This window comes from Trachemys scripta, chromosome 5, assembly GCF_013100865.1.
Source record: "Trachemys scripta elegans isolate TJP31775 chromosome 5, CAS_Tse_1.0, whole genome shotgun sequence".
Lineage (NCBI taxonomy): Eukaryota > Metazoa > Chordata > Testudines > Emydidae > Trachemys > Trachemys scripta.
The window spans coordinates 58047844-58073294 of record NC_048302.1 but is presented as its reverse complement, the minus strand read 5'-3'; the positions used below and the strand labels follow the sequence as shown (position 1 = coordinate 58073294).

At 42.7% G+C, this 25451-nt stretch overlaps 2 protein-coding genes across 6 annotated transcripts in view; both read right to left on the bottom strand.

Moving 5' to 3' along the window:
* FHDC1 (FH2 domain containing 1) overlaps positions 1-320 on the bottom strand; it is a 50615-nt gene extending 50295 nt beyond the window's left edge. Inside the window, exon 1 of the mRNA XM_034772681.1 lies at positions 190-320. The gene's annotated coding sequence lies outside the window, so the exon portion shown is untranslated. The remainder of the gene's footprint in view (positions 1-189) is intronic.
* A 21739-nt stretch (positions 321-22059) lies between these two features.
* ARFIP1 (ADP ribosylation factor interacting protein 1) overlaps positions 22060-25451 on the bottom strand; it is a 65925-nt gene continuing 62533 nt past the window's right edge. For all 5 annotated transcript variants that reach the window (XM_034771006.1, XM_034771007.1, XM_034771004.1 and 2 more), the window contains one exon: positions 22060-23650. In XM_034771006.1, the coding sequence (XP_034626897.1) occupies positions 23486-23650 (165 nt within the window). In that variant the 3' untranslated portion in view covers positions 22060-23485. The remainder of the gene's footprint in view (positions 23651-25451) is intronic.

Sequence of the window (25451 nt, the reverse complement as noted above, 5' to 3'; positions counted from 1 at the left end):
GAAGGCGGCACGGGTGACAACTCTATAACGCAGCCTTCCCTTGGCCCCTTGTGCCCGTGCCCCAGTAGTCGGGAATTGCCATGTAAACAACATCCATGTCCATAACAACATACATGATCCACTCACATGCAGGCTTCAGTCGCGCTATTCGCATGTCACAGCCTTGCTCCCGTTTTCAGGGCCACTTACCTTTTCTGCCTCCAGTCGCACGGAACGCCCCGCGGCCCCTCTCCCCCTCCACAGGGGCGGCGTGAATGCGCACTGCCTCTTCTCTCTCACTCCCCACTGCCTTGGTCTGCCGCTGGGCTCTTCCCCGGGAATCCGGGATAATGCCACCACCTCCGCCCATCTCACTGCAGCCGGGACCAGGCAGCAGGAAGAAGGAGGTAACACGCAGGCGCAGCACTAGGCGGGGCTGCCTCAGGTGACAATGCTACCCTAGTCTCTCCAAGCACATAGCAAAGGACAATAGAGCCGGGTGGTTTTTAATTTTCTCTCCACTCCCTGGGCAATATCAGGCTTCCACTGAAGGCCGTGGTGAAACTCTCCTTTGACTTCAGTAGTACAGCATCATCAGGCACACACTTTGCATTTGCGCCTGTAGTTCTTCTATCCTAGGAGCTATTGCTTTGGACAGAAGGACAGGAAGGAATAATGACACAAAGGTTGTGGCTTGGGCTAAAGCCATGTCATTTACAGGGGAAGGACACTACTCAAACACCGAGACCCCCATCCTGCAAACACCTATGTACCCGCTTACCTTCAGGTACCCGAATACTTCCTCTGTTGCAGTGGGATTGTTCCGGTGCCTAATTAAACAAGTGTGTACAATGTTTGCTGGATGGCATGGCCAGTTTATTGAAACTAATCACAGAATGAAGAAAGAGATGGGACCCCTTTGGTTCTGTTCAGAAAGGACAGCCGCTGGGATTTTTGTTTATGTGCTTGGGGTTTTTTTAATGAAACTTCTATCATTTTCCCACTCTGGCCTTCAAAAACGTCTCTGTGTCTACTGATTTCTGTGGAGTTAAAAGATGTCTTATTTTTCTCCATAAATGTTCCTCTTTGCAAAATTCAAATATCTGCAGATATAGCAGTCTGAAGAGGATTGGTGTTTAAGAAAACTGGCATGGCAAAAAGATTAAACCAAATATTGAAACATTTTAAATTCAGTGTTATTTCTTTTAGAGAGGCTTAGAAACATCTAAATTTTCCAATAAATGGTCATAAAGAACTGTTGGTTCATTCACTTGAGACAAAATAATATAATGTATTACAAACAGTGGGAAATAAATGGGTTGTGTCTTTGGATATCTAATTGGTAATTTTGAATAATGATATAGGTCCTAATACTACAAAAATAATGCACATTCTTAAATTTATGTAGTGGGAGTAATGGCATAATCCAATGAGGTCAATAGTACTATGCATAATATATAAAATTAAACACTTGCCTCTTTGTAGGACTGGGGCATTTGTCTAAATAAATTCCTCTGTGGCAGCATGTGACAGGGTCATCTGTACTGCCCCAAGTGCAGTACTGGCTACTGATCAATCCACCTTGACCCCTGTCATAGCTCTTTAAGAGTTAAATGGTCTATTATAGATACAACAACCTGCAGAGAGGAAGGGCAAGGCTCCTCCCTCAACCAACTGGGGATAAGCTGGGAGAAGGGGACAAGCATAAATGCTGCCTCCTCCCACATAGCAGGGCAGTTTCCAGCTTGCATCCACCAAAGGGAATAACAAGTTTCCTGTAGGGCCCTGAGTAAGCAGGGAGTAGATATCAATAGGAGGAGACCACAAAACCCTCTGAACTTGAGGACTATGTGGGGACAGTTGAGGAAAACAAATTGCAGCCCAGCTCCAGGAGGAGAGCTGGGGGTTCCTGCTATAAAGAGGAGACTGAGAGGTAATCCTAAAGTAATAATTGCTTGAACTACCCAGCTCCCCCAGGAGGACTGAGGACTCCCGCCATAAAGAGAGACAAAGACTGACATAGAATGCTTGAGGGGACTGGGAAGGGAACCTAAAGGGCAGGCTTCAGAGGAACTCTCAAAACCAGAGGCATCTTTTATTTATTTGGGGCTCTTTGTTCTGCCCCCCTTTGTATGAGGTTTTGTAATAAACAAGCCCTGAGGAGAGTATTATTGAGTCAAGCATTATGAGTGCCTGACGTGGAGTTACTGGCTTCCTGAGAAAGGAAACTGAGACAAGGAGTTCATACAGTGCCGCACTAACTCAGCAGGGGGTGCTACAGGGCAGGCTTGCCCTAAAACAAAGCTATTTCCCATTTGATCACATATGGGAATCACTTATCACACTTTATCAGAGGAAAGTGTGTCATGGGAGAAAATAATCTGTGCAGGAGGATTAATCTTTTGTTAAATGCTATTGCCAACATTGATGTCATTGTAACTATTTATATAGAAACAAGGTAAAAGCCTTCTCTAAACAAACTCAACATAGCCCTTAGAAAGAAGTCTGTTTCTGGAGATGAAGCCTTTACAGACTCCATTCTTGCTCCCAGATAAGCATCACCCTTTTCATTCCCATCTCAGTACCTCCTCCCCACCGAGTCAATACCCAGGATCTCAGTGACGTCAGAAACTGGGTAGGCAAAACAGGCATGTGAATACATTCTCAGAATTTTTGGGGCAGAGACTCTTACTCTTTGTCTTTACAATGACTAACACAATGGGGCCCTGAGCCATAGTACCAGTTTTACTCAGTAGGATACAGATGTGAGCAAAAAGTTATTGATGGACATACATGTTTACAAGATCAGAGCCTTATTTTGTAAATTTGTTTTGGAGAGACAGGGTTGAAAAATAATAACTGTCTTCTAGTCAGTGTATTTTAATGGGTATAAAAGGTATGAGACCTATTTTTTCCTCTGTTTACAGCTTTCAAATGGCAGCAAGTAGGGAAGCACAATAGTGATATTAGTTGAGTATTGTAGCAGACAAACCCAAGCAATTGCTAATGTATTTTAAATTGTGCTAAAGTCCTTTTAAAATCATGATTAGGACTTTAGGGCTTGTCTACAAGGGGAAATTTACCAGTATGACTCCCTTCATGGACATTTATTCCAGCATAAGAATGTCCATATGGATTATAATGTTGTGTATGTGTACACCTGCTCCCCACTCCAGTAAATTTCCCCAGGCACATAAGCCCTTGGAGTGTTTTTCAAAGGTTGGGATTGTGGAAATTCCTCCTATCCTAGAAAGCACCTCCTAGCCCAATAAGATATGCGACTCTATATCATCGTCGGACTCCTCACTGTCACTTTGGATCTTAAGGAATAGCTTGACTGCCAAACGTGACGTGCTGCCGAGACTCGGCAGCATACTCCTCAGCAGTTCGGGCTCCATTTCCCGCAGACCGAAACGGAACACAGATTGCGCTGCACAGAAACTGTTGAAAGATGGTGCCAAATGTGGACGGAAACACAGGGATTGCTGGGATGCAAAGCGATGCATCACGGGGTATTGGGACAGGACCCAGAATGCCCCGCATCCCTCATCCCCTTCCCACAACCCACGGCGCCAGAATAGGAAGAGGTGCTCTATGGGATAGCTGCCCATAAGGCACCACTCCCAATGCCGCTGCAAGTGCTGCAAATGTGGCCATGACAGTGTGCTGGCAGCTGTCAGTGTGGACAGACTGCAGCGCTTTCCCTACTCAGCTGTACGAAGGCAGGTTTAACTCACAGCACTGTACATCTGCAAGTGTAGCCATACCCAAAGAGATTATTATCTAAATACATAAGTCAAAGGATGGGGAGGAAAATGATACAAGAAATTAACAAAATAGTATAAATCTATCAGATGACAATCTTAATTATATAATATTATATATAATTATATAAATCAGATAAACTATTTTGTTTTTCATTTTCAAGTAGCCAAGAGAGCAAGTAGTAATTTTAAAATCGGAGACACTAGGAAATATGTATGGTCCGTCCATACAGTAACAAACTGTTCAATTATAATTATAGTAAAAATATATGTTACATCATTTCTAGCTCTTGTTGGTGATTTCCCAATGTTTTATTTTCCAAAGATTGTAAAAGATGTTCTTTTGACTAATAATCAGATATAATTAATTAGCATCTTAGCAGTTGTGTTTCTAAAACCCCAGCTGCATTTTAACATTAAAAATTGAAGATGAGAGATTTTGAACTAGGGGTGGGATCTATGAAGGGGTTTAGGGGTTTCAACACTGAGCCTTGTGGTGCCTAACTTCTAGGTACCTAGAAAATCACAGGAACAATACTAGAATCCAATAAGCCAAGTTAGACTTTTTGACTCCCTACACAATGAATGGAGAGAGAGACAGGCACATAAGAATGTAATCCATGAAAGCCAGCACAGTAGGTAGGGAACCATCTAAACTAGCCAATGGGAGATGCTGGCAACAACGGTGTGGGCAAAGTCCTGCCCCTCTCTTGAAGATAGGCACCTATCTCTGCTTAGCCATCCATGAATGGAAACCAGCTGCCTGGAATCAGAAGATTTAGGCATATAATTCATTTCTTGCAGGAATGACTAACGTGCCTGCCTTGCTTCACATGTAATGGTAAGAGGAGGAGAAGATGGTAGCACTAGTAGCCGCCAGCTTATAACATAGCCTAGTGATTAGTGTGCTCAGCTGGGATTCAGGAGACCTATGCTCAATTCACTCCTCTCTACCAGAGGGATAGAAAGGATTTAAAGAGGGGTCTCCCATTTCATATCAATCTATCCACTCAGCTATGGGATATTCTGATATTGTAATAGTTGGGGCCTACAAATTTACCCTAATTGTGAGCTCAACTGTAAAAAGTATGTGTAAGTTCATAAGATGTCACAATACCCTATAATGTTGACAGGAAAAGTTGTAAAAGGGAGACTGATTGAATTCATACAGCAAAAAGTTCTGATATAATTCAAGGTGTTATGATCATGTTTGGTAATCAAAACAAGCATGGACCTAGAAATCAGTGAACCAGAACTGGTGTGTGTCAGGAACTAGGCCTAATTGGTGGACAAAATAATGGGAGGATGGACTAACCCATCACTCCTTTTTGGGGTCCTTAAAGAAAGAGACCATGGGGAGAAAAATTGGCTACAGGAGAAATCTTCACTGCCATGGCTGCCACCCCCACCATCTCCTGGAACCCTGGGCCTTCATCATCCTGAGAGATGACCTGACCAGACTGGGCTAGAAAGAGGTACCCAGCTAACATTGCCACCTTTACTAGCTCCAGCTGAATCCCAAACACCACCGGGAATATTGGACTTCAGCGAGAACAATAGCTCCAGCCCATTTCAATTAATTTCTTCTCTTTCCCCCAAGAAAGGCAGTTATTGCCATCTTTGATACCATCTAAAGGACTGTCAAAGAAGGGGAGTGTGGAAGTTCCTTCTAAGAACTCTCTCCAGCAAAGGGAAATAAGGAATGTTGTTACAATGAAAGCCTTACTTAATATTGTACATTCCAAATGCTCTAATTATTTTCCCTTCTTTACTTTATCTTTAATAAAAGGCTAAAAAAATGTTTAATGGTGTGTTTGCAATGATACCAAGCAGGCTGAGGTCTCTGTATACCAAACCTTGAACCTTGTGTAAAACTGTGTTTAATGTTGGACAATGATTGGGTTATGTTAATACCTTTAGCCTAGATATTCCATCTAAATTAATACCACAGGGCTTCCTCAGTCTCTCCTGTTGAAGTTGTTCCACTGTGGGTAAATAATGAAAGATGGACTAGACGCAGGGTCTCCCACCTCCCTGGTGGGTGCTCTAACCACTGGACTACAGAGTCATTCTCACACTCATGAGTCCATTGACTTATCCACTGTCGATAAAGACTCCTAAATAGTCAGAGTGAGAGACACACACACAGTCACAGCTAGCTCTGCTGCCTGGGAGGTGTAAAGACCCCTGGTCAAATCCTTGCTCCCCCTCTGGCCATAGGGAGGACTGGTTCATTGAAAAAACAGTACTCACCTTCCACCTTAGGGCAGGTTTTCATTATGACATTGGTGAGGGGGAGGTATTGTTTATGTTTTTACCACTTACCCCATTGCTAGCACTCATGAAGCTGCATTGTTGCTGGAAAATGGATTCACAATAGAAAGATGATAAGGGGATTGGTAAAATTCAAAACACACATCTCTACATGACAGGTTAAAATCTGCCCTGTACTGTGAGAACTGAAAGCTGTTTCTAGATATCGGCTACAGAATTAACCACAAATACTACATTAGCACTATCATAGGGTTTTTCACCCTTAATGTAGTGGAGGGAGTGTTTTTAATATGGCTTACCATATAGTGGCTTTATTTGTTTGTAGTCTAATTCCAGGTACTAATAGATAAGTGTCCATCTCACACTTGGTGCTAATTCTAGCTGACGCCCTCTTGGATGATTCAGCGAAGAGGCCTAGTAATGAATGGGTCTGGAGACGGAACTTTCTTACCCCCTAGTCATGTTTCCTCAAGGCTGAAGTTGAGGCTTATTAGCATGGTTATGTAAAAATTCCAGTCATTGCCTACATTATACCTGTTCTGTGGCTAGCTTGAGGTCTTCTGTTTACGGGGCTCACTAGCCGGCACAACCATTTGATTCACTTTGTTAAAAAAACAACAACTACAAACCAGAAAAAGCTTTAGGAACATGGTCAAGTTTAGCTTTAGTTCTAAATGAATTTAGTGGAAACAGCTCAGTCCTACTGAACAGCAATTCATATCACACAATGCAGCACATAATTTGGCACTACCAACAGTAGCGGGAGAGGACAGGCTCAAGTCTGAGTCATCATGGGCATTCCTAGAGAACATGAGGTCAGGGTTGAGGTCACCAGAAAGGAAGTGCAGAGCTGCTTACACTGTAGCTGCTTGTGTCTGGACTAAAAAGACTTGTTTCTGCTCCCTGTGTCTGTAAAGATGCTTTAGGAGGAGAAGAATTACATATTTTCTCAACAGTCCATCAATGCTCTGAAATTGTCAGTTACAGCTGTCCTCAGTTCACCAAGCAGTACTTGTGTGGGAAAATAACCTAACTTAAACTACTAGAAACTGCGTACTGAAAAGCTTCTGACAAAAACCCACAGGATGAGAGAAAGGTCAGAGTTTAAGCTTCACATCCAAGCTGGTGCTCTGCCTCTAACTTGCCCTGTTGGTTGGGCTTTTTAGTATTATTAATACAATGACATAATGGAAGTCTCTTATGGGGGCATGGATTTTCAACCTTTTTGAGTGAATATTTTTGCTTATGACTGGCAGCAATGTCACAGTGTTGCCATTCATTCCTTTCCATAGCTTTTTCCTCCAATATAAGCCCAGCCTCGTCACGTCCTACTATCTAGTCAGTGGTCAGCCTCTAGGTTGGACTTTGGTTGCATTTGCTTTATTTTCTCTGATATCCTACCATCTTCTACAGTGTCCTCACCATCATAATCTTTTCAGTTGCAGCCAGTCCCTTATCCTGATTTCACATCCCACTGATGTGATTTCATTTGTCTCTAAAATCATTCCACTCCACACTTGCCATCTTGCAATGAACTCTCATCTCTACTGCCTCCAGCCTTCTGATGTCTGTTTCATTTAATGCTGCTGCCTCCAGACCATACAGTAATACTGTTAGTACACTGGTTTGATAAATTTTCATCTTGGTACCCAATGTAATGTTATCAGTTCATAATTTCATCAATTTCTGTGCAACACTTCTAGCTAAAACACACCTTTTCTAACCTCATTCCTGGTGGAACCATCAGCACTGATCAAGCTTCCTAGGCACTCATAAGATTTTACTTGTTCTACAACTTCACCGCTGCTGCATTTCAACACTTTATCTATTGTTATTTTTCCAAGATACAACCACTTCATCTTCCTGGTATACATTGTAAGTCTAAGTCAACTACATCATTTTCCCAAGGTAGGGAAGACTACCATCACTAATTCAAATCTGTCTGCCAGTTGTACAGTTAAGAACGTAATCAAAAGTGACTAAAAATTCCATGCCCCCTTGTCTTACAACAAACTTTGAGTTGAACCAGTTGCTGAATTGTCCAACAGTTCTTACGGCATTGCAGGAGTCATTGTAGATGGATAACTGCAATTATAAAATCTTATCTGGAAATCCATATGATTCTGCTACTCTTCATAATGCTTCCCTTCAAACTGAATCAAATGCCTCCTGAAGTTGATAAAAACAGAAAACATCTTTAATCCCTATTCTTGCTTTTCTTCCATCAGAGTTGGAATATCTGATCTATGCAACTTCAGCCTTGTTTGAAGCTGCAAGAAACATGTAATTAGTAACTTATTAAAAAGCGGATTTGACATGATAAAGCAAAATGATACTTTGGCACTCAAAGGCCTGTTAAATCAACACTTCTAGCATTTGCAGTTCACCCATCAATAATGAATAAATACTTGATCTAAAGCGTTTTTGTTCATACAGTTTCAGCTATACTAAAACTAACAGATAGATGCTTCTATAGTTAGGTAATTAAAAATCAAAGTGAAACACCAGGAAGGTAATTTATTTGGTATCTGTCCTAACTCATATTTATAACTACATGGCATGTTTTATGCTTACTACTCCCACCAAGAGGAAGAATTAACTCACATTATGTACAAAGTGGTCTCAATGTTTTGTTTCAAGAAATAAACAAATAAAAGTATTTACAATTCCAAAACCAAATTGCATTTGATTTATTTATAGTTTTTGTAAGTGTGACAAGTGAGTTTGGGCATGGAGCATTTCAGCCTGGGTTTTGTGAATCTGCATTACAAACCCCATTAAAAATAGAGGATTTGTAATTAAGGCTGCTACCGGCTTTGTTCAAGTGATGTAAATAGCTTTGTTCTCATCAGTGAAATTTAAATAAGCCACACTATTCTATTTGATCATTAAATTAGAGTGATCAGGTGAATTCATTAGAAGCCTTTGTACTCTTAAAAAGAGCTACATTTACAATAATGGAGGATGAAAGTATTCAGATTTTTTTCTAGAGTGAGATAACAGTAATGTGTTAAAGTAAACAGCAGCTTTGGAAACTGGCCTGAATATGCTAAAAAATTCAAACAGTGTTTTTGTTGACAGCATACACTATCCCTTCATTGTCTACACTAGTGAGGTCGACTTAATACATTTTTCATGATAGGTAGGGCTGGTAGCCTACTAAAGTTGCCCAACACTTAACATTAGAACACCCCAATTTCAGTTGTTCATAACTTTGTGAAAGCTGAACCATTTGGGCTGAAATTTTCCATTCTGGGTGTCTGCCTCTGGCCGAATTATTATTTTTGTTTTAATTTCAGTCATTTCAGAGAATAAAGCTAAGGAAAACATACATTGTTTTGCTTATTTAAAAAAAATTCCAACAACCTTTTCTTTGAAAAGCTCAGGTTTTTCTATGCTTTGGAACAGGGGCTTGAATTTTGACAGAAGGGGTGGCCTTTGTGTCAGGAATGTGCCTTTTGTCATCAGTATGGAAAATCTGCCCAAATTTGGCCAAGTTATAAACTTTTGATATTTCACAGTTTGCACATGCTCTGTAGAGACTTCTTAGTTTTGATTGAGCAGCTACATTCCCTGCAGCTTCTATCTTGCCGGGGGCATGCTCCAGCATGGGGCTCAGCAGAATTTTCCCTGCAACTGCAGCTCTGGGCTCTGGTGGGCCATTGCGGGCTCTGGGTCTGGGCACCTGAACTGATAGCAGGGAACCTGTCTCGCCTGTGCTTTCAGGATGTGTCTACGCTGCAGGTGGGAGCAAGCCTCCCAGCACAAGTAAACAGACTCACACTAGCAGGGCTCAACAGTTTGCATGCTAAAAATACCAGTGTGGATGTTGCAGCTCAGGTGGGAGCTTGGGCTCTCAAGCCTAGGGCACCATCTTGCACTCCAAGCCACAATGTCCACAGCGCTGTTTTGTCATGGGCTAGGTCACACTCCAGTAATACGAATCTGTCTCCCAGGCTGAGAGGCTTGCTCCCCGGTGCAGCGTGGACATACACTCAGCAAACTCCAGCTGGGCCCAGGCAACATGGAGGAAGAAACTGTCTGATTCAGATACAGAGGGGACAAGAAGCAGGGGTGCAGGGAGAGGGAGAGGGGAATCAGACCCCATAGATGTAGGAAGATCGAGATCAGATGAGGAGTCTGGGGGTAGGGAGACTTTGATTAGGTGGACAAGGAGATGGAGGGAGGGAGGGACACTGAAATGAACAAGGAGCCCAGAGGAGACTGGGACTCCAGTAGGGATAAAGGACATGGGCCAGTGGGGAGACGGATTAGATGAGAACCCTGTGGGCAGAGCCAGGGGAACTGGGAATGACTATGTAAGAGCACTGGGCTGGGGAGTCTGAAGGGTGATAGTAGGAGCCTGGGTTGAGAAGCCTGAGGAATGGAGATGAGAGCACTGGGTAGGCAAAGAGAGTGGAACTGGGAGGAAGACTTGGTGGGAAAGAGACAAGACTGTAACAAGTTGGAGGGCTCGGGGGAGGAATGGGCAGAAGATTTGTGTCCACTAGAACACACTCCCCTCAAGAGCCTGGAATAGAACCCAATATTCCTGAGGCTAGGTCTACACTACCCGCCTGAATCGGCGGGTAGAAATTGATCTCTCGGGGATCGAATTATCGCGTCTCGTCGGGACACGACAATCGATCCCCGAATCGACGTTCTTACTCCACCAGTGGAGGTGGGAGTAAGCGCCATCGACGGGGAGCCGCAGAGGTCAATTTTGCCGCCATCCTCACAGCGGGGTAAGTCGGCTCAGATAGGTCAAATTCAGCAACGCTATTCGCGTAGCTGAATTTGCATATGTTAAATCGACCCTCCCCTCCCCCCGTAGTGAAGACCTGCCCCGAGTCTCACCATTCCTGTGTTGTAAGCAAATACATGTGAAATCCACTGGCAAAGTGCATGTCTCATCCCTCTCTAATGTTGGTCCGCACATAGGATGACAACCTGTAACTGCTATCAATTACTCAGATGGCAGAGGTCTGTGAGATGGATTGAAGGTTTCAACCCTCCTGGGTTTTCATATGATGCCACATGATGGAATTTGTTTTTTTCCAGTTTGCTTTATTTAAGACCTAGGAATACATACAAAATTACATTACAAACATTATTAAGGTTGCGCAGTCAAGCACTTTAAAGTTAAAACGTCAGAATTAAAGGAGCTGATTCAACCTTAATTTTGCTCCCTTGTGCATTATGATACAGTTTTTAATGATATGATCACACACTTTTTTTTTCACAAGACCCCTGCCTCACTCAGTGCACAGGATGGACATGATCTGGACATGAATCAGGGTTGTGTTGTGAAGGAGACTGTTGTCTGTAGGATCCCTGCCTCATTTGTTGCAGAAGTTGGAAAGTGTATGGTAGATGAGGAAGAGTAAGGATGGTCTCACGGTTAAGACAGTTGAATGCTGTCCTGGAGAACTTGATTTTCTCCCTGCCTCTGCCACAGAGTTCCTTTGTGATGCTAGACTATTTAACATTTTTTTATCAATGACCTAGACGAAAAAGTAAAATCATCACTGATAAAGTTTGCAGATGATGCAAATTGAGGGAGTGGTAATTAATGAAGAGGACAGGTCACTGATCTGGATTGCTTGGTAAACTGAGTGCAAGCAAAAAATGTGTGTGTCAATACGGCTAAATACAAATGCATATACATCTAGGAACAAAGAATGTCGTCCATATGTACACGACAGGGGACTCTATCCTGGGAAGCAGTGACTGAAAAATGCAGATTTGAGGGTCATGGTGATCACAAGCTCCCAGTGCGACACTGATCAAAACAGCTAAAGCAATTCTGGGATGCATAAATAGGGGACTCTCAAGGAGTAGAGAGGTTGTTTTACCTCTCTATTCTGCACTAGTGCGACCACTGCTGGAATACTGTGTCCAGTTCAGGTGTCAGCAATTCAAGAAGGATGTTTATAAACTGAAGAGGGTTCAGAGAAAAGTCACGAGAATGATTAAAGGATTAGAAAACATACCTGATAGTGATAGACTTCAAGAGCTCAATTTATTTAGCTTAACAAAGAGAAGGTTAAGGGGTCACTTGATTACAGTCTATCAGTACCTATGTGGGGAACAAATATTTAATAATGGGCTCTTCCATCTAGCAGAAAAAGGTATAATATGATCCAACGGCTGAAAGTTGAAGCTAGACAAACTCAGACTGGAAATAAGGCATAATTTTTTAACAATGAGAAATTAACTTTTGGAACAATTTAGCAAGAATTTGGTGGATTCTCCATCACTGGCAATTTTAAAATCAAGATCAGATTTGTTTTATTTTTTTAAAAGAGATGCTCTAGGAATTATTTTGGGGAAGTTCTATGATCTGTGTATACAGGAGGTCATACTACATGATCACAATGGTCCCTTCTGGACTTTTAATTTATGATATCATTTAAACCAATGTTTTCAGAGGTGATCACTAATTGTGTTCCTCATTTTCTGGGTGCTTGATTTAAGATCCTGGGGTCTGATTTGGAGACATCCTGAGCATTCAGGTACAACTGTAGACAATGGGAGCCATGCTTTAAGCATATGAAGTGCTCTATAACGCGAAATACACTGAAAAATTAGGTCCCAAGTATCTCAGATTTGGCACCCAAAGCTAGTGGAAACTCTTAACCTTTGTGCTTCTGTTCCCCATCTGTAAAATGGAGATAATACCCACATACACATCACAGGAATATTGCGAAAATGCATTTATTAGTGTTTGGGATGCACTCAGGTGCTACACTGATGAGCACCACTGGAAAACCTTATGAGGAAATTAGCAGTCCTGTCTTCAGAGCAGGGCTTAACTATTGTGCAGTCAATAAAGCATAAGGACACACACTGAACAAGGAGGAAAAGAAATACTAAATAGGTGCTTAAGTGAGCATTTTCCATCTTGGGTACCAAATGAAGAAGGAATCTCAGGGGAAAAAATAGCATGTGAACACATTGTTAAAGGCTGTATCATAATATATATGCACAAATGGACCAAATTAAGATTGTGCAGGCAACCTAAATTTTGGTATTTCCTAACTTTTGAGTGCTTGACTTTGCACTCTAACAAAGGTCTTTTAACAATGTTGTATGTGTAACTATATTACAGTAGCACGCACACCTTGCTAAACACTGTTCAAGATATAGGGCATAATCAAAATTTCACTGAGCTTCAATAAGCTTCGGATTGGGGGCATAGTGAGACACTATCCCTGTCCAGAAGACCTTACAATGGATGCATCTACACAAGAGAATTGTGCTGTTACTGACCCTAACCATTCTCTTTCCAGTACAATTCTGCTCCACATACAAATATAGCACTTTAGTCAAGCATTGCAGTTGTCCAGCCATGGGGGTACCTATTCCACAGTTCTCAACACAACTCCTTCAAGTGGTGTATTGTGGAAAGGGGTTTAGGAATCCTAAGGGAATTGTGGGAAAAGAAGTCAACTTCCATTACGCTCTCAGAAATGTAACCATATTTGCAACCTTCTCAAATGGAGGTTAAAGCCTGGTCTATGTGGAGAAGTTATAGCTGCACAGCTACGTCACTCGGGGGTGTGAAGAAACCACACCCCTGACCAACATAGCTATTCCAGAAAATCTCCTAGTATAGACACAGATATGTCAATGGAAAAGGGCTTCCATCGACATAGCTAACTTTGGTTGGGAAGGTGGAGTTCTTACACTGACAGAAAAACCCTTTCTGTTGGACTAGGCTGCATCTACACTACAGGGCTATGTCACCACAGATATGCTGGTATAGTCTCGGTAGCATAGACATACCCTCAGTAGAATTATCAATGATTGCTCTTTACTCTGAGAACTGGTTTTCTCTTACAAGTTTTGAAAATTCATTGCCAAGTATTTAATAAGGCCTAGGGGCAGCAGTATAGCATGGGCCTGGGGAGTTAATGAAAATCCTACTGCAACTCAGGAAGGCTCCCTCTCCTCCACATCTGTAGTAACTGTGTCCAGCTGTTATTTGAAAGAGACATTTAATGCTGCTTTGGGGTCAGTAACATGGCCCCACACACTGGTAGGATCAAGTTGTTCAAGACATGGCACCACCAGCATTTGCCATCTACATTAATACAACACGTGCAAACAGACATAGAAATTAGTCTTGCTAAGAACAATTGCAATCTGAATTATGGTGCAAACAGCTGTACACCATTGATAGCAATTTTATGCATGACCCCATGCATGTACCACTAGTTTACATTTCAAAATTCTCCAGTAATTCTACAAAATTATCCAGGCTACTGTGAAAAGACAAGTGACAGACGAACAGGGAGAGGTATAAGACAGAATCAATGTTCTTTTGGGTTGTTTATTCCTGTTTAAATATTAACTATATTAAACTACTCCACGACCAGCCTTTATAATTTGGTTCATTTCATGCTGGCCTCACAAAAGAAGAGCACTTCAAGGGCTAAAGAGAAGAAAGTAATTGTTATAAGATCTGCACAACAAAAGTGTTCAGTGTGGAAAGGTTTCAGAGTAGCAGCCGTGTTAGTCTGTTTCCGCAAAAAGAACAGGAGTACTTGTGGCACCTTAGAGACTAACAAATTTATTAGAGCATAAGCTTTTGTGGACTACAGCCCACTTATACGAAGTCCACGAAAGCTTATGCTCTAATAAATTTGTTAGTCTCTAAGGTGCCACAAGTACTCCTGTTCTTTTTTTAGTGTGGAAAGGGTGGCATGGTAAAAGGTGTGAATGGTTGTGGGAGAAGCAGACAGCTTGATGGGAGAGAGGTGGAAGATGAGGATAGCATCCTGGACAGATCAAAGGTTGTTGCAATAAGAAACAAGAGAAGATAAAGTGGGGTGCAAAGTAGTAAAGGGCTTTGAAGGTCAGAAAAAGAAGCTTGAACTCACTACAGCAGCAAATGAAGGACATTAAAGAGGGGAAGGACCTACTCAGAGCAATGGACAACGGAAATCATTTTGATAACCAAATTTGGTAAGGATTAGAGGGGGGTAAGGCAGATGTTCAAATGATAAAAATTGGATTGTTTGTTGTAACTTGTACTGGCAAAGTGACTCTGCACGTTCTGTCCTGTTCAGCATGTCCATCCTCAGGCCTCCCTCCAAACGTAGCAGTGGCAGTGTACTGCGGGGATCTACAGCGGGGTTCTCAGCACAAGCCCCCCAAGCAGAGATTTGTAGATACAGCAATTCACAGTTGGAAAGAGACTGAAGAAAAGTGGGAATTGTACCAATTAGTATATTATGTCTTAGTGCATCCACCACACTGGGTAAAAGATTATCTTTTGAAAGAAAATATATAAAAGATTGCATGCATGGGGCCTCTAAGAGATTCTATGCATAAAATTACAGGAACTCCAGGGATTCAAATCAAGTCAATCAGCAGAAGTACAGGAGACATTACACATTATGAGTACTGAAGGGACTGCAGCTTTGTGGGATTTTGCTGGAGTACCCAGGGCCAGCTCTAGGATTTTTTCGCAAGCAAAAGAAAACAAAAAAAATCCCCAAAACCTCCAAGAGCGCAACTACCGAAGGTGGCTGGAATACCGCCCCTGAAATTGTGTCACCCCAAGCACGTGCTTGGTTTGCTGGTGCCTAGAGCCGGTCCTGGGAGTACCCAGTGCAAGAGCATAGCTGCACCACCACAGTTTCCATCTACACAAGCATTAGTGCTACAATGACCTGATGCAGGAAGGAAGAGTGGCGAGGTGCAGAGTGCTTTCCCTCCTGCTTGGCACAAGGAAATGCAAACAGTGCACTAATGTTTGTGCATGGGCAAACTTAACTCTGCATTTCCTGGTTTTCAGAAGCTTGAGTTTTGCTCAACTCAGTGGTCTGCCAGGGGATAACAGATCACAAAGCAACCTTAACTCTGCATAAACATTGTTTTTCCAATTGAATGTCTTTGTTCATTGAACAGGAAAACATGTGTTGATAGGCATTAGAAGTCATGGAGGCCATTGTACATATCATTGTCCTGCAATTTACTTACCCAGTAGGGTGACCAGACAGCAAGTGTGAAAAATCAGGATGGGGTGCGGTGTAATAGGAGCTTATATAAGAAAAAGACCCAAAAATCAGGACTGTCCCTATAAAATCCGGACATCTGGTCACCCTATTACCCAGGCACTCATCAGCTGGGCCCCACCAGCTATGCTTTGGCACACCTCTCCAGCCATGCCTCTGATGGGTTGCCTGCTGCTCCCTGCCCCCACACACACAACTGGCCCTTTCCCCCTCTGCTGTACCCAGGCCCCCCATGCCACAAGCAAGGAATGCATTGCTCTGAAGTCTTCACTCCCTAGAATAGAAATGTTTCTGTTGTGAAGATTTGGGGGTTTGGGCTGTACCACTTTAGAACTGTGAATGATTGTTATGAAATTGTATCATGAAATTACTGTAATGTAAAGCCTATAGAGTTGTGTCATGTCTTTGCCAGGCCAGAGACAATGGTGAATGATCAGCACTCAGTGATCATCCGTTCAAAGTAAAACACCTTGGGACAATAGGTTTGCTCTGCCTAAGTCGGAGGAGACACTTCCTCCTTGTCTGAAGAGAAGGGGGAATAATGTAAAACGCCAAAGACCCCAGCAGGAGTCTTACAGGGAGGACCTGTGGAAGAGAGAGACATTTTGCACCAGATGAGGGAAGCTGCTGCAGGTGCTGGGTAGGCAAAGGGGTGGAAGACCCTGCCTGCCAGCTCACAGATCACCCTGCAGGGTGAGCTAATGAGGGGCATTGCATTTAGGATGTTTTATTGTCTTGTAGGATCTCCTGTGCGTCACATGATTAAATATAAGAGCATAAAGATGTTAGAGTAAGGAAAATGTGTGCTGACTGCTTCAGAACTGCTGCATGCCCCTGAGGGAATTAAACTATAAAGCAGAAGCTTCACATCTATTGGGTGGAGTACTGGGAGAGGGGTGTGTTTACGTACTGAGGAGTGTGAACGGTCAGTGCTGTGCCCAGAGAAGGGCAAGACAGCTGGACTCTGGGTTCCAACAGTCAGAGGAGGATCATGCCAGACAAAATCTGTGTTGTGTGTGTGCCTACGGAGCCTGAGACAGGTGCAGTGGCAGGACTCTTCAGGCTCCAGGATCTTGAAACACACTGGTGATCCAGACCACAGAAGCTTGGATTCTCCTCACATCAGTCTTAGTGGGTGACCTGGAAAGGGTACACATTAGGATCTGGGATAGTCATTACTCCCCCCTCCTGTAACCAGACTGACAGACAGTGCCTGGAGTGAAGGCTGACTGCATCTACACTTCCAACTTTCTGCATGCTGAAAGGGGATGGTTATTGCTCCTACCCCCCATCATCCACACTCAATGCCTAAGGTTGTGTGTTCAGGGGCATACTGAAACCCAGCTGGCATGCTTGCCTGGGGGAATGGGGTAAGAACATGCATTGACCTGTGACCAGCTGCTTTAGCCACCCACTTTCTACTATGGATATAACAATGGCCTGGTGACCTGCCCTCAAGTCTACATAGTCCTCTACACCATAACTCCCCCAAACGCCTGTTCCTCTCTCTCTTCCGGCCTTTCAGTCTCCTCACTTTCCTCCCAATTTTTCCTCTATGGACAGAAACTACCTACTATTTCTATACCCGTGCTCAAAGTTTAACCCTTCTTTTTGTGTGTGGATGGCTCCACTTCCACAACTTGCTCAAATCAGTCTTGACTGGCCCTTTGAATTTTGTCCCTCCCAGCACCTTACCAGGCAGCTGGAGACGCACCAGAATGCTAGTGAACAGCTGGGGCGTGTATACATACCAAGGAGCAGGACTTTAGCAAGAGCGCATGACATATATGCACATTTATAAGAATCTCAGAGAGGCTGGCAGAGCAGGGCATCCATTCGACAGCAGAGCAGTGCAGTGTAGGGAACGGCTCAAACATTTGAAGGCCGCATATTGCAAGGGCAAGGCCACAAACAATAGGTCTGGTGACATGCCTGGCACCCCTCTCCCCCTGCACGAGGAACTCGACAGAGAGCCTTCCATCTCACATGACATCCTCCTGCAAGCAGAGGGTCTCACTGGGAGGCTTGAGAAAGGAGAAGTGAATAGAACCACAGGGAACTCACAGTCCCAAGAGCATACCATGGAACAATCCAGCGGGATGGATTAACATTTAACATTTCGGGCCCATTTTCTGAGGATTGATTTGGGGGTGGACCTAGTGACCAGCTTGGAGAAAGAGCAGGACCAGGGCATCGAGCCACAGCCCTGTAAGAGTTCCCATTGCTTTCATCATTATTATTATTGCCACACGATTAAATCTTTGGGTTTTTATAGGATGGGATTTCAGTTTATGACTAAACTTTGTTATGAGGAGGATGTTACAGCTTCAGACATGTTTATCCTGAGTTGATGATGCTACACAAGTGATCCCCTAGGACTCATTCCCTCCCTCTCCCCAAGCTCATCCTCATCCCCATCCACTGCACACTTTCAAAGAGGGATGCCACGTAAAGAAGGAAAAAATTAAACACTATTGTTTCTCCTGCCTAGAGTTAGGTACACAGAGATTCCCATAGAACTCGCTCCCTCCATTCCTGTCCCCCATCACCTCATGCAAGCTTTTAGGGATCTTCCCTGCAGAATGTACAGTAATGACTAGGTTGGTCACTGATGCTCATCCCTTTGGCCCTAAATTCTAAAGGAACATGGGATAGATGCTATCTTGGCAGCAGCTTTTCTGGGTCATGAAGGTCTTGTTTATTTCTTCTATAATAAGTGGGGCTGATAGTAGTGAAGTGGTGAGACTCTGTTGGACATTCAGAAAGAGCTCATTCTGAACCTCCTCTCCAGTCAATTGTAGAGTTCAAATTACAGGTGTGAGGTGACAGCTTGGGCCGTCAATTACAATTGATGGAGTTTTAAAACGTCAGTGACTCCAACAGAAGAGTGAGGAGGCTTTACAACTGAATAAGACCACCCCATGGAGATGAATACAAACTGAAACAATAGCTCTGAGATGTGTGAATTACTCCATTCATCGCAGTAGGTGTTCCCATCCCCCTTTAGAGTGCTTTAAAGCCTGAGATATGCATGAAGTATGCCCCTTCTCAGCTCCCCACCCAAAGAGGCAAGACTTCTCTAGATCCTGGCTCATGGAGAGTGAGAGTGTGAGTGTGTGTGTGTGGAGGGGGGGGTCTCAGACCCTCCCAGAAGGACTTGCCCCCACACACACACACTTACATGGGGGGAGGGGGAGTCCAACTGCTGCAGATGGTCATGGATCTCCCAGGAGAGCCAAGAGTCCCCAGATCTGGGCACACCCCCAGCAGGGGAGAATGTGGGACTGACAGGTGCCCCTGCCCCTATTTCCCTGTTACCCTGCCACTCACCGAAACATTCCCCATCCCAGAATCCCACCTCTACTCCCCCAACCCTGACACCTCCCTCACCTAAGACCCCAACCTCTCTCCCCTCCTCAAAAAACCCTTCCCATCCCTACAGCCCCACACTCCTCTCCTCCTCCTCCTAATATCCCTCCCAGGAAGTATTCACATGCCTAGTTATCCCTCCCTCCTGAAAGACTTTGATTATCTTCCCCATAAAATAAAATTGCTATCCATGACTCACAAATTGAAGCCCCTCAGAATAAGTCTACTCTGCAGTTAAACACCCATGGTGGGCCCATACCAGCTGACTTGGGCTCGCAGGGCTCTGGCTAAAGGGCTGTTTAACTATGGTGTAGACATTCCAGCTGCAACCTGAGCTCTGGGACTCTCCCCCCTTGCAGAGTCCTAGAGCCTAGGCTCTAGCTTGAGCCCAAACATTTACACTTCAACTAAACAACCCGTCAGCTGGCACCAGCCAGCCGCAGGTATTTAGGCTATGTTTACACTAGAGACCTTACAGTGCCACAGCTGTACCAATGTCTCGTGGAGCTGCTCTATGCCGATGGGAGAGCTCTCCCGTCGACATAATTAAACCACCCCCAATGAGCAGCGGTAGCTATGTCGGCAGGAGCTCTCCCGCTGGTCACCGGGAGATCAATGCCAATTCCGGGAGACTCCAGGCCAATCCTGGTGGGTTGGCAACCCTAATAGCACTGGGCACATTACCACTTATACCGGTGAAACTTATGTCGCTCAGGGGTGTGTGTTTTTCATACAAGTTTTGCAGACTTAAATGGTAGTGCAGACATGGCCTTAATTGCCATGTAGATGTACCTTCAGTCCAAAAACTCCTTTTGTCCTAGGGGAGGACCTGTGATTAACTTATCCTTAGTTATGTTAATAGAAAAGTGAGTTCACAACCATCAATCTCACCTAGGTCTGTCATTAGCACCTCTCCAGTTTAAGTACAAGGCAGTAGTTTCTTTGAGGGGGCTGTAACTTGGGAACCCTACAGTCAAATTACCACTAACATAGATCATTAACACTACCCCTTGCCTCCCCCATCCCCAGGCACCGGGAGGCACACCAAATTTCAACCAACCTTATAAAGACTGGGAATGGCTGAGCCATTACAAACATTGACTCTATCTCCCCTTGTAAGTATTCTCACACTTCTTATCAAACTGTCTGTACTGGGCTAGCTTGATTATCACTTCAAAAGTTTTTTTTCTCTTACTTAATTGGCCTCTCAGAGTTGGTAAGACAACTCCCACCTGTTTATGGTCTCTGTATGTGTGTGTGTATCCTCAATATCCTCCACTCTATATGCATCCGAAGAAGTGGGCTGTAGTCCACGAAAGCTTATGCTCTAATAAATTTGTTAGTCTCTAAGGTGCCACAAGTACTCCTGTTCTTTTTGAGGATACAGACTAACACGGCTGCTACTCTGAAACAACTAATACAAGTGCTCCTGATGAGGTCACTCACAAGCCATTTAATAACTGTGGTGACTATGCTGACATAAATTAGGTCGACAATTTTGTAGTGTAGACATGGACACAGAGGTGTACAGCATCTATACAGGTACTTAGTAGCTCCTGTAACTCTAGTATCTGAACACCTGGATAAATAAGAGTATGGACTGACAAATGCAAGTATTAAGAAAACAAATCAGCAAGATACACCTGTAGGAAACTCTCTTACCAGAAGTACTAGAATTGGTTGGGCTGGAAACATTACATTGCAATACAAAACATCAGCTTCCTGACCCATTCCATGAGTAGTATATAGAATGAGAAAAGGGAGTGGAGGAACAAAGTAAAATTAATACTTACGTAATATTTGGAATGTCTTATCCAGCAATTCAACATCCAAGCAGGTCTAAAAGCAACACTAGCAGTTAATGGTCTTGCCTTGGGGGCAAGATAAAAAAAACAGGAATTTAAACTGAGTTCGCACTCACCATTTTTGCCCCGTTATTTCCTCCCAGGCCAGGGTTAGCCTGACGCAGCACAAGTTTCAGCCTTAAAGATCCAATTCAGGCGGGGAAGATATACTGGGATGTGTATTTTAGAAGAATTATTTTTCCTTTACTGCTCTGACAGCTGGCATTGAAGTACCAGCATAGGAGTCTACCACCTTCATGTCTCTGCTGTCTCTCTGCCCTCAATGAGTCTCCTGTGCCGTCATATGGCTATTTGCAAAAGACACTTCACCTGCACAGTCACACACACACTTGCAAAAATTCAAAGCTTGGCTGCCGGTGGGTGCAGAGCACCCACTAAATTTTCCCCGTGGGTGCTCCAACCCCAGAGCACCCATGGAGTTGGCACCTATGCTAAAGTGCTGGGATGGCGTTCTGGAGTATTCTGGCACAACTGAAGCCCTGCAAAACAGTGATTATGAACAGCAGTGATGTGCATTCATCCTTAATAATAGTATCAGCTCACCTATTTAAGTGGCTTCAACATAAAATCACTGACATTTATTCACAAGTAGATTTGTTTGCACTGGATTTTAACTTGCGTATAATGTCAACTCACCCTGTGGTAGGTTATAAAACTGTTACCATGCTCCCAGTGCTCATTTACTAAAACTGAAGTGTCGTGTTCACCTGGTGGTTCTCAGAGTTTTTGCTGCAGAGAATTACAGCAGAATTCTATTTGTAGTTATCGACAAAGAAAAAGATATTGCAGCAAACACCTTTAATATGAATAAAAAATTCACAATGGAGGTACATTCTGGGGAAATGTAAAAGGAATGATTACAAGAGAAATTCTGACAGAATACAAAAATAAAGAAGGCTCTGCCAGACTATGAAACTAATGAGGAATGACGTAAATATGTTTGATTTATAGTTACATTATTGTGTTAAGCACTGAAAACAAACTTTTAAGAAACATCAGCTGAAAGACACTTGAACATATAGTACATAAATCATACCATCCACATTAATTGTAAGTAATAGTCCTTAAGTACTTCATTTTACTTAACAGAGCACAAAGCAATGGAACATGTGCAAATGAGGACTCTCACATATACTGAATTTAAAATGCCTATGATAAAATTAACATATATAGTTACATTTAAATAAGGATTACACTACTGATGGAGAAATGAAACATACGAATATCAGCCACATTATCCCTGCTGCTGAAGTATGCTCCACAGTTAATCATACTGGCCCTATTTTTCTCTCAAATAAACATCACATCAATCCATCAATGTTAACCGAAGTTTTATTTTAGTCTAAAGTGTAGAAAGAAATATAGCATTATGTAGTATTCTTTCCCTTGTTGGGAACAGAGACAGAAAAGGCTCTCTTGTGGATTATGTACACTGGTTGAAAGAAGTATCTCATGAAAAGGCACATACCTGTGATTTAAGGCTAATATGGTATTTGTTTCATGCAGAAAGTAACATTTAAAAATGGAATTAGTATGGTAAGTGGTTGGCTTCACCCAGCTAGCCACTTGGTGCAAAGCTAAAATGTGTGCTTAGAAGCCTCAGACTGACAGTGATTCTCGCTTCTTTAGAGTTTTTGTTTTTAAATATACAATCGACAGATAAAGACCTACCTTTAAAAAAGGTATTTGCTGCAATTCCATGAGTCAATCAGCCATCTATTACAGCTGTTGCCTCTGTGCAGGTACTGCATGAAGGCCTTTATATTATTACTCTGAAAAATATTATTTTTACTCTCCTTTTTAAAACACAATTACATGAAAATGATTCATTAAAGATGTTTAATATATTCATATATAAAATATCAGATGTTGGTACAAATCATGTAAACCTCCCTTTGGAAATATTTTGACTAGCCACCACAATGACCAGAAACCACAAATATCTTATCAGTGCAAATCTATATTTTTTGTTTAACTACAGAAATAGCCATCAACCCTCACATACAAAAGGAGTACTCAAAATCTGAAATGACAGAAATTATGCTTGGGCACCTGAAAGACACCACCCTCCCACCATATTCAATTACAGTATTATAAAAGGGAAAAAATTAAAGCTGTTTGTGCAAGAATCACTGCAACAACCCTTCTAGCCCAACCCCTTAATTTTTATCAGATGTACAGATTCTAGGTTAAACAATGCTCCTCTTTTCTAATTTGAGCACTGTTCTTCAAGCCATGATGGAGCATCTACTCCAGGAGTTTTCAATTTGATGTGGAACTGTTTAAGTGTCTGTTCAAGCTGCTTCTGATTCCCAGAGAAGTATGCGGCAATGGCATTGTGGAACAGAACAAGCTGATTGTGCAATACTTTAACCTGTGGACAAGGACAGAGGGAGTTAAAGATGAAGAGGCATTTGATTGACACTTGAGGCTTTAGACATAACAGGAGATTTATTGGATGTACCAATTTTAAAAAGTCAGACTCTAAACTAATGGAGAAGAGTTATTCAATACACATTTAAGATTTTATGCAAAAATCCAACCTTTTGTGATACAATCTGAGTGTCATTAGGGTCTATTAATTCAAAAAAATTCAATTCCCCACTTCATGATTTTTCCGGTCACAATGAAAACTAAGTATCAGAGGGGTAGCCGTGTTAGTCTGAATCTGTAAAAAGCAACAGAGGGTCCTGTGGCACCTTTGAGACTAATAGAAGTATTGGGAGCATAAGCTTTCGTAGGTAAGAACCTCAGGTATTATAATAAATTCAACCCACTCTGCAACACTTTTTGCGATTAAATATATATATATTATATAATTTTTTTTCTCACTTGCCAACCCCTTTAAGCTTTATTAGTTCCTGAGAGTCGCCAATTTTTCTCAAAATAAATAGGGAAGACATGGGTGCAGTGCTTGTGACAATGGGACTATAACCTGTTACAGCTAGGCCTAGCAAAAGCAAGCTTCCTTGCATATCTTACCAATGCAACTAAATTCTGACATGCAACAATCGTGCTACTCTAATGTGGGGCTCCTCTAAAAACAGAAATGGCAATAGCACTGAACTGATTGGCTATTCCCTATCGTATCACAGATTCAGCAAAGACAAAATTCAGCTTCACTTGTAATTTAAGAACACCTGTTCTTCCTCGATGACTGAGTTGACACTAAGGGAGAGATTTTCAAAGGCACACAGCAGTTAGGCACTTAACTGCCAAGTGTGCCTTTGAAATTTCTCCCCAGAGGTCACTTAAAACCCATACATATTACATCTACCACCACCTGTGTATGGATAGGGGTGTTTAACATATAGAATGTGAACAGGAATATGTGCACAAAAGATTTCTAAGGAATAGGGTTACAGCCTAACCTGCCAGATTAGTATAGATGGGCCCTTAATCTGTCATGCAGCGTAGTGAGCAGCCCTTTCTGAATGGACACTGCTGGTCTCAGATAGTATCACAAAAGCATCTATTACAACTATTTCTTCTCCTAATAAATGTTCACCCCATAATATATGCATTTTGCCCAGGACCTGACATCTTCGGTCTGCTTTTGAAACACTAGGTAGTCCATCTACTCACTAGGTAGGATGTGACTAGTCACTGTGCCAGAAAGCAATCCACTAAGCAGCACAATGATAATCAGACAAACTAAGTACTTGAATAGATAGGCTAACAATTCATTAAATATGTCAAATTTATAAATGCTGGTGGGCCAAATCCATGCATTGTTGGTGTGCTGTTTATTTGCAGATGGCAGAGCTCTATCAGTATGGATGTTCTTGAAGGAATCTGAACCTCTGGACCTAATGCTGATGCCGGTGTAGTAAAGTATCTTATTGCTCAGAAGAGCTGAATCAGTGGATGCAGAGCTGGAAACCAGAGGGAAGTGGTGTTTTTTGTAAGTGTATGTGCTGAGACTTTCTCCTTTTTCGTCTCCCCACTAGTTTATTGTTCTCTACCACCTTTTCCCATTGTGTTAAGGGCTTAATCTAACTGTATTGTCTGATTTAGGTTTGGGCTACACTACAGAGGTAGGTTGACATAAGGCAGCTCCTGCAGATCTAAGTTGCCCACTACATTGACCTAATAACTCCACCTCCGCAAGAGGCATAGCATTTAGGTCGACGTAGTTAGGGTGACAGTGTCTGCATAGACACTGTGTTACTTGC